Below are 14404 nucleotides of genomic sequence, written 5' to 3' on the forward strand. Positions count from 1 at the left end.
GTAAGTCCTGACCCTTTGGAAGCAGAGATCATGACATCATCTGCCAGGACTTGTTAAAAGGTTCACAGTTCTTTGGCTATACCACAATACCATGAGGTGCTTGGTATATCTGTATATGATAACATTTGCTCAAACCTTTCCCCATACTGGCATCTCATGCATTTGTACTTGATTGGGGTTTGCCTTTGTACTTTGCCTTGACTGCATTCAAACAAACTTCTGGTATTTTCTGCATCAGCAATTTTGTACCATTCAAACATTTGTTGGTGCGCTTGTGGAACGCCCGGGGTCACCAGCTGATTTGGGCAGGCTCACCAGTTCCTTCCAGAATCTCTGATCCTGCTGTGTGGTTCCTTCATCCACTTAACACTCTGGAATATGCTGACGTTCTTCCAGCCTCCTGTGCAGCTCCACTGTCACACGCCGGCTTTCCTAGAGAGGACCAGAGCTCTGGAGACATTGAGTTTCTAGGGGAAGGTGGGGAACAGCTCCTGTTTAAGGAATACGTTCTGTAACAGTCTTTCTGTAGTATTTCTTTTAACTTTGCAGATCCCCTGGTATACTCTCCTGCCAGAAATATTTATGCAATTTCAGCTGCCTGGTGTACTCTCCTGCCAGGACTTTCCGTATAGTATTTTTCAGATTACCTGGTATACTCCCCTGCCGTGAACCTTTATACAATTTCAGCTGCCTGGTGTACTCATCTGCCAGGACTTGTTATGAGGTTCACAGTTCTTTGGCTATACCACAATACCATGAGGTGCTTGGTATATCTGTATATGATAACATTTGCTCAAACCTTTCCCCATACTGGCATCTCATGCATTTGTACTTGATTGGGGTTTGCCTTTGTACTTTGCCTTGACTGCATTTAAACAAACTTCTGGTATTTTCTGCATCAGCAATTTTGTACCATTCAAACATTTGTTGGTGCGCTTGTGGAACGCCCGGGGTCACCAGCTGATTTGGGCAGGCTCACCAGTTCCTTCCAGAATCTCTGATCCTGCTGTGTGGTTCCTTCATCCACTTAACACTCTGGAATATGCAAACGTTCTTCCAGCCTCCTGTGCAGCTCCACTGTCACACGCCGGCTTTCCTTTTTGGGTCAGACTGGAGAACACTGTCTCTTCAAGCGGCTCAACATCCAGGAGCTCCTAAGTGGCTCCCAGTATCATCACAGCCCTTCCTGCTCAAACGCAGCATTTCTCCTCCTGACCTGGCAGTCTTCTCCGTCCCACCACCTGTGTCCGTGTGCCTCGCATTCATGAGCTTCAGCATGGGGTTCAACATCTTCTCTGCGCTGCTCGATTCAGTTGTGCGGTGCCATCTTTAAATGTCCCAAGCGCTGAAGACTTGGAAAAACAACGAGCCTGCGTGTCACTTTACACAAACTTCCTCATCCTCCTCCTCGTCCCTGTACCTGGGTGGTGTCACTTTACCAAACTCCCTCATCCTCCTCCTCGTCTCAGCACCTGGGTGGTGTCACTTTACACAAACTCCCTCATCCTCCCCCTCGTCTCAGCACCTGGGTGGTGTCACTTTACCAAACTCCCTCATCCTCCTCCTCGTCTCAGCACCTGGGTGGTGTCACTTTACACAAACTCCCTCATCCTCCCCCTCGTCTCAGCACCTGGGTGGTGTCACTTTTCACAAACTCCCTCATCCTCGTCTCAGTACCTGGGTGGTGTCACTTTACAGAAACTCCCTCATCCTCCTCTTCGTCTCAGCACCTGGGTGGTTATGGGTGTTTGAGCCATTGGATGTCATTGGACTTTTTTAGAAGGTTTTTCTCAGAGATGTCACATAAAGGCACCTCAGAAACGAAAGGTGTTATGCATGAGTTGTGCGTGTTTGGGGCAAAGGTGGGGGCCTGACCAGCATGACCATAGGCCATTAATTATAAGAACTCTGCTATTAGAGGGTCTTCTTCACGTGAAAGGGGGGAATACCATGTCTCATTCGATGGGTTCAGGGTATCTCCACGGTAATTGTCTCCTCCCATGTGATCCTCCCTCATATAGTCAGCCCCAGGGTTGGGATCGGGTAGTGGCTGCCACCCCCTGGCCACATGGGAGGAGGTCACTGCCGGGAAAACAGGGATGAGTCCATCCGATTCATCACAGTGGATGCAGTTTAAGGCCCAATGTCCTGCACAGTGATGTCTACATGGGTCATTGATCTCACATGGACCCTTGCATGGTCCTTTCACTGCCAGAAGCACAAGGACACAAGATCTGTCTTTTTGCTTTTCTTTTAGGAATATTCAGCCATAGTCCAGGTGTGTTTACCTGTCCCCTACCCCTGCACCACCGTGTCTCCATCCTGAGGGTGGAGCACCTCCACGTCTCCATCCTGAAGGTGGAGCACCTCCATGTCTCCAGCCTGAGGGTGGAGCACCTCCATTTTCCCTCCTGAGAGTGGAGCACCTCCATGTCTCCATCCTGAGGGTGGAACACCTCCATGTCTCCATCCTGAGGGTGGAGCACAGCGTGAGCCTTCCTGTTGATTCGCTTCTAGAGATTTTTAGGCCTGTGGTGCACATCTTTTACAATGTCCTCTTCTCTCTCACAGGTATTGTGGACGCTCTCTGCTGCTGCTATCCTGTAGACCATGGCCGTCCTCATCATGGGCATCCTGCTCCACCTCTCCGCCTACGCCCTCTGTGATATCCTCTTCAACTCCTTTGTGGCTTGCCCTCTCCTGAGGTTTTACCCCTTTGGGATTCTCAGCTACATCTGGTTCTTGACTTCTCTCAAATTCCCCCTACTTCTGGGCATAGCTTGGAGGTTCAGTGGTAAGTGGTGGCACACCAGGGATGACTTCAGGAGTAGGGCCCTCTCCCTATGCCTCGTGGTGCTCTCCTTCACACCGGCAGTCTATGGAACCGCCAGACTCCTCATCTTCTGGGCACCGGTGGAGGTGCACTCTGGGTGGCTCTTGTCACTGCCAGCAGCCCTAGCCTCTGGGATAGCCTGCTGGATCTGGGGCCTCTTGCTGACTTGTGGGTCCCAGGTGGGACCACTCCAGGATGGACAAAGGGAGAAGAGAGGCCTCAAGACCTGGGTGGCCATTGGACGGCTGTGGCGATACTCCAAGGATGACATGGCGTACCTAGCAGGGGCGTTCCTCTTCCTGACCTTCGCTGTAGTCGGTGAGTGCAAGTGTGTGTGTGTGTGTGTGTGTGTGTGTGTGTGTTTGCGAGTTCCTGTCTGTATATCTCTTTATGGAGAAGTGAGAGGACTATTCTTGACATTGCATCACTGCACAATACAAATTCATTAAAAGAACCATTTCAATCATATTCATAAACAGTGAACCAAACCGACACAAGAAAAGCATTTTAAAAAATGCAATGAAAGCAACATTCATTATAAGGAAATAAAGATGGGATGCAACTCGAACTATGGATAAGCATAATAAAACACGAGTTGTGAGAGCCTTCTGGAATTCCAACTTAATAGGTGGAATTCAGTAGGCAGGGATAGAATTCCAGGCCCAGGGGACATTGGCAGAGAAGGCCTGTTCAGAAAGGCACAGCTAAACATTGGGATAGTGTTTGTAAGACTGTCAGTGCTCCTGGGGAGTCTTGAACCTCAGGAAATGTTCAGCTTAGCTGCTAAATAAGCAGGATTTCCCAGTACCGCTGCTTTCTAAGTAATGGAGCAGATCTTGCAGCGTGCAGCCTAGCTGCTAAATAAGCAGGATTTCCCAGTACCGCTGCTTTCTAAGTAATGGAGCAGATCTTGCAGCGTGCAGCCTAGCTGCTAAAAAATGCAGGATTTCCCAGTACCGCTGCTTTCTAAGTAATGGAGCAGATCTTGCAGCGTGCAGTCTAGCTGCTAAATAAGCAGGATTTCCCAGTACCGCTGCTTTCTAAGTAATGGAGCAGATCTTGCAGCGTGCAGTCCAGCTGCTAAATAAGCAGGATTTCCCAGTACCGCTGCTTTCTAAGTAATGGAGCAGATCTTGCAGCCTAGCTGCTAAATAAGCAGGATTTCCCAGTACTGCTACTTTCTAAGTAATGGAGCAGATCTTGCAGCGTGCAGTCTAGCTGCTAAATAAGCAGGATTTCCCATTACCGCTGCTTTCCAGCTGCTAAATAAGCAGGATTTCCCAGTAACGCTGCTTTCTAAGTACTGGAGCAGATCTTGCAGCGTGCAGTCCAGCTGCTAAATAGGCAGGATTTCCCAGTACCGCTGCTTTCTAAGTAATTGAGTAGATCTTGCAGCGTGCAGTCCAGCTGCTAAATAAGCAGGATTTCCCAGTACCAATGCTTTCCAAGTAATGGAGCAGATCTTGCAGCGTGTAGTCTAGCTGCTAAATAAGCAGGATTTCCCAGTACTGCTACTTTCCAAGTAATGGAGCAGATCTTGCAGCGTGCAGTCCAGCTGCTAAATAAGTAGGATTTCCCAGGGCCGCTGCTTTCTAAGTAATGGAGCAGATCTTGCAGCGTGCAGTCTAGCTGCTAAATAAGCAGGATTTCCCGGTACTGCTGCTTTCTAAGTAATGGAGCAGATCTTGCAGCATGCAGCCCAGCTGCTAAATAAGCAGGATTTCTCAGTACTGCTGCTTTCTAAGTAATGGAGCAGATCTTGCAGCGTGCAGTCCAGCTGCTAAATAAGCAGGATTTCCCAGTACCGCTGATTTCTAAGTAATGTTGCAGATCTTGCAGCGTGCAGTCCAGCTGCTGAATAATCAGGATTTCCCAGGGCCGCTGCTTTCTAAGTAATGGAGCAGATCTTGCAGCGTGCAGTCTAGCTGCTAAATAAGCAGGATTTCCCATTACCGCTGCTTTCTAAGTAATGGAGCAGATCTTGCAGCGTGCAGTCCAGCTGACAAATAAGCAGGATTTCCCAGTACCGCTGATTTCTAAGTAATGTTGCAGATCTTGCAGCGTGCAGTCCAGCTGCTGAATAAGCAGGAACTCCCAGTACTGCTGCTTTCTAAGTAATGGAGCAGATCTTGCAGCATGCAGCCCAGCTGCTAAATAAGCAGGATTTCTCAGTACTGCTGCTTTCTAAGTAATGGAGCAGATCTTGCAGCGTGCAGTCCAGCTGCTAAATAAGCAGGATTTCCCAGTACCGCTGATTTCTAAGTAATGTTGCAGATCTTGCAGCGTGCAGCCTAGCTGCTAAAGAAGTAGGATTTCCCGGTACTGCTGCTGTCTAAGTAATGGAGCAGATCTTGCAGCGTGCAGTCCAGCTGCTAATTAAACAGGATTTCTCAGTACAGCTGCTTTCTAAGTAATGGAGCAGATCTTGCAGTGTGCAGTCCAGCTACTACATAAGCAGGATATTCCATTACCACAGCTTTCTAAGTAATGGAGCAGATCTTGCAGCGTGCAGTCCAGCTGCTAAATAAGGATTTCCCAGTACTGCTGCTTTATTAGTAATGGATTAGATCTTGCAGCGCACAGTCCAGCTGCTAAATAAGCTGGATTTCCCAGTACTGCTGCTTTCTAAGTAATGGAGCAGATCTTGCAGCGTGCAGTCCAGCTGCTAAATAAGCAGTATTTCACAGTACTGCTGCTTTCTAAGTAATGGAGCAGATCTTGCAGCGTGCAGTCCAGCCGCTAAATAAGCAGGATTTCCCAGTATCGCTGCTTTCTAAGTAATGCAGCAGATCTTGCAGCGTGCAGTCTAGCTGCTAAATAGGCAGGATTTCCCAGCACTGCTACTTTCCAAGTAATGGAGCAGATATTGCAGCGTGCAACCTAGCTGCTAAATAAGTAGGATTTCCCAGGGCCGCTGCTTTCTAAGTAATGGAGCAGATCTTGCAGTGTGCAGCCCAGCTGCTAAATTAGCACATGCTCCCTGTACCGCTGCGTTCTATGTTACGGAGAAGATCTTGCAGTGTGCAGTCCAGCTGCTGAATAAGTAGGATTTCCCAGTACCGCTGCTTTCTAAGTAATGGAGCAGATCTTGCAGCGCACAGTCCAGCTGCTAAATAAGCAGGATTTCCCATTACCGCTGCTTTCTAAGTAATGGAGCAGATCTTGCAGCGTGCAGTCCAGCTGACAAATAAGCAGGATTTCCCAGTACCGCTGATTTCTAAGTAATGTTGCAGATCTTGCAGCGTGCAGTCCAGCTGCTGAATAAGCAGGAACTCCCAGTACTGCTGCTTTCTAAGTAATGGAGCAGATCTAGCAGCATGCAGCCCAGCTGCTAAATAAGCAGGATTTCTCAGTACTGCTGCTTTCTAAGTAATGGAGCAGATCTTGCAGCGTGTAGTCCAGCTGCTAAATAAGCAGGATTTCCCAGTACCGCTGATTTCTAAGTAATGTTGCAGATCTTGCAGCGTGCAGTCCAGCTGCTGAATAAGCAGGAACTCCCAGTAACGCTGCTTTCTAAGTAATTGAGCAGATCTTGCAGCGTGCAGCCTAGCTGCTAAAGAAGTAGGATTTCCCGGTACTGCTGCTGTCTAAGTAATGGAGCAGATCTTGCAGCGTGCAGTCCAGCTGCTAATTAAGCAGGATTTCTCAGTACAGCTGCTTTCTAAGTAATGGAGCAGATCTTGCAGTGTGCAGTCCAGCTACTACATAAGCAGGATATTCCATTACCGCAGCTTTCTAAGTAATGGAGCAGATCTTGCAGCGTGCAGTCCAGCTGCTAAATAAGTAGGATTTCCCAGTACTGCTGCTTTCTAAGTAATGGAGCAGATCTTGCAGCGTGCAGTCCAGCTGCTAAATAAGCAGTATTTCGCAGTACTGCTGCTTTCTAAGTAATGGAGCAGATCTTGCAGCGTGCAGTCCAGCCGCTAAATAAGCAGGATTTCCCAGTATCGCTGCTTTCTAAGTAATGCAGCAGATCTTGCAGCGTGCAGTCTAGCTGCTAAATAAGCAGGATTTCCCAGCACTGCTACTTTCCAAGTAATGGAGCAGATATTGCAGCGTGCAACCTAGCTGCTAAATAAGTAGGATTTCCCAGGGCCGCTGCTTTCTAAGTAATGGAGCAGATCTTGCAGTGTGCAGCCCAGCTGCTAAATTAGCACATGTTCCCTGTACCGCTGCGTTCTATGTTACGGAGAAGATCTTGCAGTGTGCAGTCCAGCTGCTGAATAAGTAGGATTTCCCAGTACCGCTGCTTTCTAAGTAATGGAGCAGATCTTGCAGCGCACAGTCCAGCTGCTAAATAAGTAGGATTTCCCAGTACCGCTGCTGTCTAAGTAATGGAGCAGATCTTGCAGCGCACAGTCCAGCTGCTAAATAAGCAGGATTTCCCAGTACTGCTGCTGTCTAAGTAATGGAGCAGATCTTGCAGCGTACGGTCCAGCTGCTAAATAAGGAGGATTTCCCAGTACTGCTGCTGTCTAAGTAATGGAGCAGATCTTGCAGCGTGCAGTCCAGCTGCTAAATATGTAGTATTTCCCAGTACTGCTGCTTTCTAAGTAATGGAGCAGATCTTGCAGCATGCAGCATAGCTGCTAAATAAGTAGGATTTCCCAGGGCCGCTGCTTTCTAAGTAATGGAGCAGATCTTGCAGTGTACAGTCCAGCTGCTGAATAAGCAGGATTTCCCAGTACCGCTGCTTTCTAAGTAATGGAGCAGATCTTGCAGCGTGCAGTCCAGCTGCTCAATAAGCAGGATTTCCCAGTACCACTGCTTTCTAAGTAATGGAGCAGATCTTGCAGCGTGCTGCCTAGCTGCTAAATAAGTAGGATTTCCCGGTACTGCTGCTGTCTAAGTAATGGAGCAGATCTTGCAGCGTGCAGTCCAGCTGCTAAATAAGCAGAATTTCTCAGTACTGCTGCTTTCTAAGTAATGGAGCAGATCTTGCCGCGTGCAGGGTAGCTGCCAAATAAGCAGGATTTTCCATTACCGCTGCTTTCTAAGTAATGCAGCAGATCTTGCAGCGTGCAGTCCAGCTGCTAAATAAATAGGATTTCCCAGTACTGCTGCTTTATTAGTAATGGAGCAGATCTTGCAGCGCACAGTCCAGCTGCTAAATAAGCAGGATTTCCAAGTACTGCTGCTTTCTAAGTAATGGAGCAGATCTTGCAGTGTGCAGTCCAGCTACTACATAAGCAGGATATTCCATTACCGCAGCTATTCAGTATTAGCTAGCTCTTTGCCAACTGTAACAACACATATCTCTGGTAATGTCCCTTCTGATCTTGTTATGGACACTGTGCGATCAGGCTGGTCCTCCTTCCCTCTTTTCTCCGAGGAGTCAGTATTGAAGGCTATCCAGCAGATTAAAACCTGCGCTCTTTCTGATGTGGTGCAGCTCAGAGTTTTGAAGGAGATCTCGACTGACCTGCCAGGGGCAATCATGGAGGCCGTAAATACCTCCTGCCAATTGGGGTACATTCCACCTGAGTTTAAGGCCGTGACGGTAATCCACCTTTAAAAAAAAAACTTGCTGGACCCCTCCTCACCTTCTAACTTCCGCCCTATTTCACTTCTTCCTGCCCTTATGAAGCTCTTTGAATCAATGGTCTCTCCCCTTCTGTCTTCTTTTCTTGAGTCATCCGATCATCTTGACCCAGCTCAGTCAGGATTTCGGCCTGGCAGTGGCACTGAAAGCGTCCTTGTTTCTGTCCAGGGCGACATGGCCAGGCTGGTGGATGTGGGGGGAGTCGGAGCCCTGATTTTATTGGATCTATCAGCAGCCTTTGACACGGTGGACCATCCACCCTGCTCTCCCGCCTGTCCCAGAATAAGCAGGATTTCCCAGTATCGCTGCTTTCTAAGTAATGTGGCAGATCTTGCAATGTGCAGCCTAGCTGCTAAATAAGCAGGATTTCCCAGGGCCGCTGCTTTCTAAGTAATGGAGCAGATCTTGCAGCGTGCAGTCCAGCTGCTGAATAAGCAGGATTTCCCAGTACCGCTGCTTTCTAAGTAATGTTGCAGATCTTGCAGCGTGCAGTCCAGCTGTTGAATAAGCAGGATTTCCCAGTACCGCTGCTTTCTAAGTAATAGAGCAGATCTTGCAGCGTGCAGTCCAGCTGCTCAATAAGCAGGATTTCCCAGTACTGCTGCTTTCTAAGTAATGGAGCAGATCTTGCAGCGTGCAGCCTAGCTGCTAAATAAGTAGGATTTCCCAGTACTGCTGCTGTCTAAGTAATGGAGCAGATCTTGCAGCGTGCAGTCCAGCTGCTAAATAAGCAGGATTTCTCAGTACTGCTGCTTTCTAAGTAATGGAGCAGATCTTGCAGTGTGCAGCCTAGCTGCTAAATAAGCAGGATTTCCCAGTACCGCTGCTTTCTAAGTAATGCAGCAGATCTTGCAGCGTGCAGTCCAGCTGCTGAATAATCAGGATTTCCCAGGGCCACTGCTTTCTAAGTAATGGAGCAGATCTTGCAGCGTGCAGCCCAACTGCTAAATAAGCAGGATTTCTCAGTACTGCTGCTTTCTAAGTAATGGAGCAGATCTTGCAGCGTGCAGTCCAGCTGCTAAATAAGCAGGATTTCCCAGTAGCGCTGATTTCTAAGTAATGGAGCAGATCTTGCAGCGTGTAGTCCAGCTGCTAAATAAGCAGGATTTCCCAGTACCGCTGATTTCTAAGTAATGTTGCAGATCTTGTAGTGTGCAGTCCAGCTGCTGAATAAGCAGGAACTCCCAGTAATGCTGCTTTCTAAGTAATGGAGCAGATCTTGCAGTGTGCAGTCCAGCTGCTACAAAAGCAGGATTTTCCATTACCGCAGCTTTCTAAGTAATGGAGCAGATCTTGCAGCGTGCAGTCCAGCTGCTAAATAAGCAGGATTTCCCAGTACCGCTGCTTTCTAAGTAATGCAGCAGAGCTTGCAGCGTGCAGTCCAGCTGCTAATTAAGTAGGATTTCCCAGTACTGCTACTTTATTAGTAATGGAGTAGATCTTGCAGCGCACAGTCCAGCTGCTAAATAAGCTGGATTTCCCAGTACTGCTGCTTTCTAAGTAATGGAGCAGATCTTGCAGCGTGCAGTCTAGCCGCTAAATAAGCAGGATTTCCCAGTATTGCTGCTTTCTAAGTAATGCAGCAGATCTTGCAGCGTGCAGTCTAGCTGCTAAATAAGCAGGATTTCCCAGTACTGCTACTTTCCAAGTAATGGAGCAGATCTTGCAGCGTGCAACCTAGCTGCTAAATAAGTAGGATTTCCCAGGGCCGCTGCGTTCTATGTTATGGAGCAGATCTTGCAGTGTGCAGTCCAGCTGCTAAATAAGCAGGATTTCCCAGTACCGCTGCTGTCTAAGTAATGTTACAGATCTTGCAGCGTGCAGTCCAGCTGCTGAATAAGCAGGATTTCCCAGTACCGCTGCTTTCTTAGTAATGGAGCAGATCTTGCAGCGTGCAACCTAGCTGCTAAATAAGCAGGATTTCCCAGTACTGCCACTTTCCAAGTAATGGAGCAGATCTTGCAGCGTGCAACCTAGCTGCTAAATAAGCAGGATTTCCCAGTACCGCTGCTGTCAAGTAATGGAGCAGATCTTGCAGCGCGCAGTCCAGCTGCTAAATAAGCAGGATTTCCCAGTACTGCTGCTGTCTAAGTAATGGAGCAGATCTTGCAGCATGTGGTCCAGCTGCTAAATCAGGAGGATTTCCCAGTACTGCTGCTGTCTAAGTAATGGAGCAGAACTTGCAGCGTGCAGTCCAGCTGCTAAATAAGTAGTATTTCCCAGGACTGCTGCTTTCTAAGTAATGGAGCAGATCTTGCAGTGTACAGTCAGCTGCTGAATAAGCAGGATTTCCCAGTACCGCTGCTTTCTAAGTAATGTTGCAGATCTTGCAGCGTGCAGTTGTCACGCCGCGCGCTCGCTCGCGTGTGCCACTTACCTGTGGGGATCCGGGTTCTCGACCTCGGCAGACTTCTCCTTCATGGAGACTCTATCCGCGGTTGCGTCTTTTCCCACGCCGTTCCGCGGTCCATGGGCGCAGCCATCTTGCGTGTTCTGCGCATGCGCGTATCGTCAACGTTTGGCGTTCGCGCATGCGCAGTAACGCTGACTTGCGTTCCGGACCTCGCTTTGGTCCCGGACTCTAAAAGGGCCTTGCATGCACGGAGATGGCGCGTCTCAACGCGGTTTTTTCCGTGTACACGCTGCTGGAGCCTGGTTTCCTTTGCTTCAGTCTCTCCTGTTATCCTTGCCAGTTTTGCCCTGCTCAGTCCTGTCCTCTTACCTTTCTCTCCCCCCTGCCCCCTGGTCCCTTTAGTTCCTGGTTTTCCTGCCTGGCCCTGTCCCTACTTCCTGGCCTTGGGGTTTGGAGGGGTTCTTCTTTGGGTTGCCTGTCTTGCCTTATTCCTTCCTTGTTTCCCGTCCCGAGTGAATTCTTGGTCAGTCCTTCCTGTCCTTGCTGCCTGGCCTTCTCTTCTTCCTTGTGCCCTGCCGGTACCCGCTGCCTTCCTGGAAATTCCGAAGAACAGCCCATCTATCTACTGGTGTTTAAGGACTCATTTGCCTTCTCTGTCAGTGGAAACACTGTCCCGATGTCACGTTAATGCAGAGAAGTGCCACCCGTGGCGTTGGGAGTTGGTTCAGCGCTATCCTGCCATTTATTGTCAGGAGGGTGTTGGGTTAACTTCCCGCGTTACAGCTTCATCGGCATCGTCGCTCCGACAGACTGGCTGCCTCGACTCCACGAACCCCGGGAAGAAAAGGTAACCAGCGATCCCGTGAAATCTCGCTTAACAGATTGAGACGCCTTTCCTCCAGTCTCGACATGGATGAAATACAGGAACTACGAGAAGAAATGCATGCCATGCGCCTTGAGATGACTACACTTCGCCAGGAGAACGACACTCTTCGACAAGCGATGGGCCGGGGTATGGGCGGACTATCACACCCAGCTCTACCGCCTGAGAACACCATGGCTTACACGACTCCCATGAAGTTTGATGGAGATCCGCGTCGAGTGGCAGAGTTCTGTACCCACTGTAGGATCCATTTTCAGTTTAGGTCCAGTCATTTCGCTCAAGACAAAGCCAAGATCGGATACATTCTAGGAAACCTGACCGGTAGCGCGCTTGCTTGGGCCGCACCTCTGGTCTCTACTAACAGCCCCCTGCTGGGTGATTTCACCGCTTTTGAGAAGGCCTTTTTGGATGTCTTTCAACCACCTAACTTGGCAGCCATGGCCCAGAACCAACTAATGGAGATCAAACAGGGATCAGGTGATATCATCCAGTATATCAGTCGGTTTCAACAACTGGCAACCGATTCCCAATGGCCCGAAATCACTCAGAAAACTTTATTCCGTCGAGGCCTGCGAGAAGAATACAAGGACGAATTGTTGCACATTCCGGAGCCGGAAACATTGCCCGCATTGGTGGAACAAGTCTTACGCATCGACCACAGGTTAGCAGAAAGACGGAGTGAACGTCGCAGAATCGACAAGTACCGCCCAGTCCTACCTGTACAATCATCCGGGCCAGCTACCTCAACAGACGTGGGCCCAGAACCCATGCAGTTGGGCGCCATCCGAGGCTTGTTGTCTGAGGCCGAAAAGAAAAGAAGACGGCAGCAAAACTTGTGTTTGTATTGCGGTGGTATTGGCCATTTTCTAGGCACTTGCCCCCTACGTCCTTTGAGGAAGCAGGAAAACTAACAGGCCCGTTGTGTGTTGTGAAGGCAGCGACGGGCCGTTTCCTTGAATCAGACCTTCAACCCATGAACCCGGTTCCTTTGTTGACCTTGGAAGTAGGTTTGGCTTGGCTAGGGAAGTGTACTAAGACCCAGGCCCTTCTGGATTGTGGTGCGTCAGGTAACTACATCGATGCCTCGTTCGCGATTTCCAAGGGGATCCGTCTACACCACAAAGAACGGCCTACTGTGGTAGAAGTAATCGACGGCTCTCCATTGTCTTCGGGTCCGGTGTGCCAACGGTCCGATCCCTTGTGGCTCTCTGTGGAAGGGCATCTCGAACAAATCTCGTTGGATGTCATCAAGTCTCCCTCTTTTCCGGTGATGCTGGGCTTGCCTTGGTTGCTTTATCACAATCCCCAGGTCGATTGGACTGCTCGATCCCTGACATTCACTTCGGCACGTTGTCCTCAGGATTGTGGTCTTCACGATTCCTTCCCAGCGAAGTTGGAGTCTCTCAATCCTGTCAATATATCTGACCATCTATGTGCCACTCAGTCGGTACCTCAGGAGTATGCCGGATACCTCAAGGTGTTCTCCAAGCCAGAGGACATTCCTTTAGCGCCTCATCGACACTTTGACTGCTCCATCGATATCCTGCCTGATGCTGTCATTCCCCACGGCAAGTCATTAACACAACTCGAAAAGGGAGTCTTACAGGAGTACATCAAGGATTGCCTCAACAAGGGCTACATCGTGCCATCAAAGTCTCCCGCTGGATTCCCGCTATTCTTTGTCAAGAAGAAAGAGGGTACTTTGCGCCATTGTATCGACTATCGCCAATTAAATGAGATCACAAAGAAAGACAGATACCCACTGCCACTCATCCGGGACATCATCGAATCCTTGAAATCCGCGCAGGTCTTCACCAAGTTAGATCTTAGAGGGGCCTATCACCTGGTGCGGATTAAGAAGGGGGATGAGTGGAAGAGGGCCTTCAAGACACCTTTTGGTCACTACGAATACAGAGTGATGCCGTTTGGGCTCTGCAATGCCCCGGCCGTCTTCCAGCGGTTCATGGATGATATCTTTTCCGACCTTATTGGTATATCGGTATGGGTATACCTGGATGACATCCTGGTCTTCTCTGATACTCGCACTGCGCACGTTGCGCACGCAGGAGGTACTCCGTAGGTTAACTGCCAATCACCTGTATGCCAAGGCTGAGAAGTGTCGATTCCATCAGGAGAGTATGGAATTCCTGGGCTATGTAGTCAGCAGCACAGGAGTGCGGATGGACCCCGGGAAACTGCAAGCCATACAGGAATGGAAACAGCCACACGGGGTTAAGTCCTTACAAAGGTTCCTGGGCTTCGCTAATTTTTATCAACGCTTCATACCACGTTTCTCTCACCTTGCCAACATGTTAACCCGCCTGACCAGCACCAAAGTACCATTTCTCTGGGACTCACAGGCTGAGGTGGCATTTCCGGAATTGAAGAATTCTTTCATGTCGGCCCCTGTTTTGGTACATCCGGATGATGAAAAGCCATTTGTAGTCGAAACCGACGCCTCGGACTACGCAATTGGTGCGGTGTTACTACAGCAAGATCCAGTTACGAAAACTGAACACCCGGTGGCCTACTATTCTCGGAAATTGTCTGTGAGTGAAAGAAACTATGCTGTGATCGAAAAGGAGTTACTGGCCATAAAAGCAGCATTCGAGGAATGGCGTCATCACTTGCTGGGTGGAAGGCATCGGTGGAAGTTCGCACGGATCACCGTAATCTTCAATTTTTACGGTCTTTGCAATGCAGAACATCCTGGCATGCTCTTTGGGCCTTCTTCTTTTCGCAGTTTGATTTCACGGTCACGTACATTCCGAGTTCCCAGAATGTGAAGGCTGA

At 49.1% G+C, this 14404-nt stretch overlaps 1 protein-coding gene across 2 annotated transcripts in view; it reads left to right on the forward strand.

Moving 5' to 3' along the window:
- LOC138522052 (antigen peptide transporter 2-like) overlaps positions 1-14404 on the forward strand; it is a 296928-nt gene that overhangs the window by 26823 nt on the left and 255701 nt on the right. For both annotated transcript variants that reach the window (XM_069635282.1, XM_069635283.1), the window contains exon 2: positions 2572-3151. In XM_069635282.1, coding sequence (XP_069491383.1) covers positions 2611-3151 — 541 coding nt within the window. In that variant the 5' untranslated portion in view covers positions 2572-2610. The remainder of the gene's footprint in view (positions 1-2571; positions 3152-14404) is intronic.

The sequence above is a fragment of the Ambystoma mexicanum genome, chromosome 13, assembly GCF_040938575.1.
Source record: "Ambystoma mexicanum isolate Mex_15411 chromosome 13, UKY_AmexF1_1, whole genome shotgun sequence".
Taxonomy (NCBI): Eukaryota; Metazoa; Chordata; class Amphibia; order Caudata; family Ambystomatidae; genus Ambystoma; species Ambystoma mexicanum.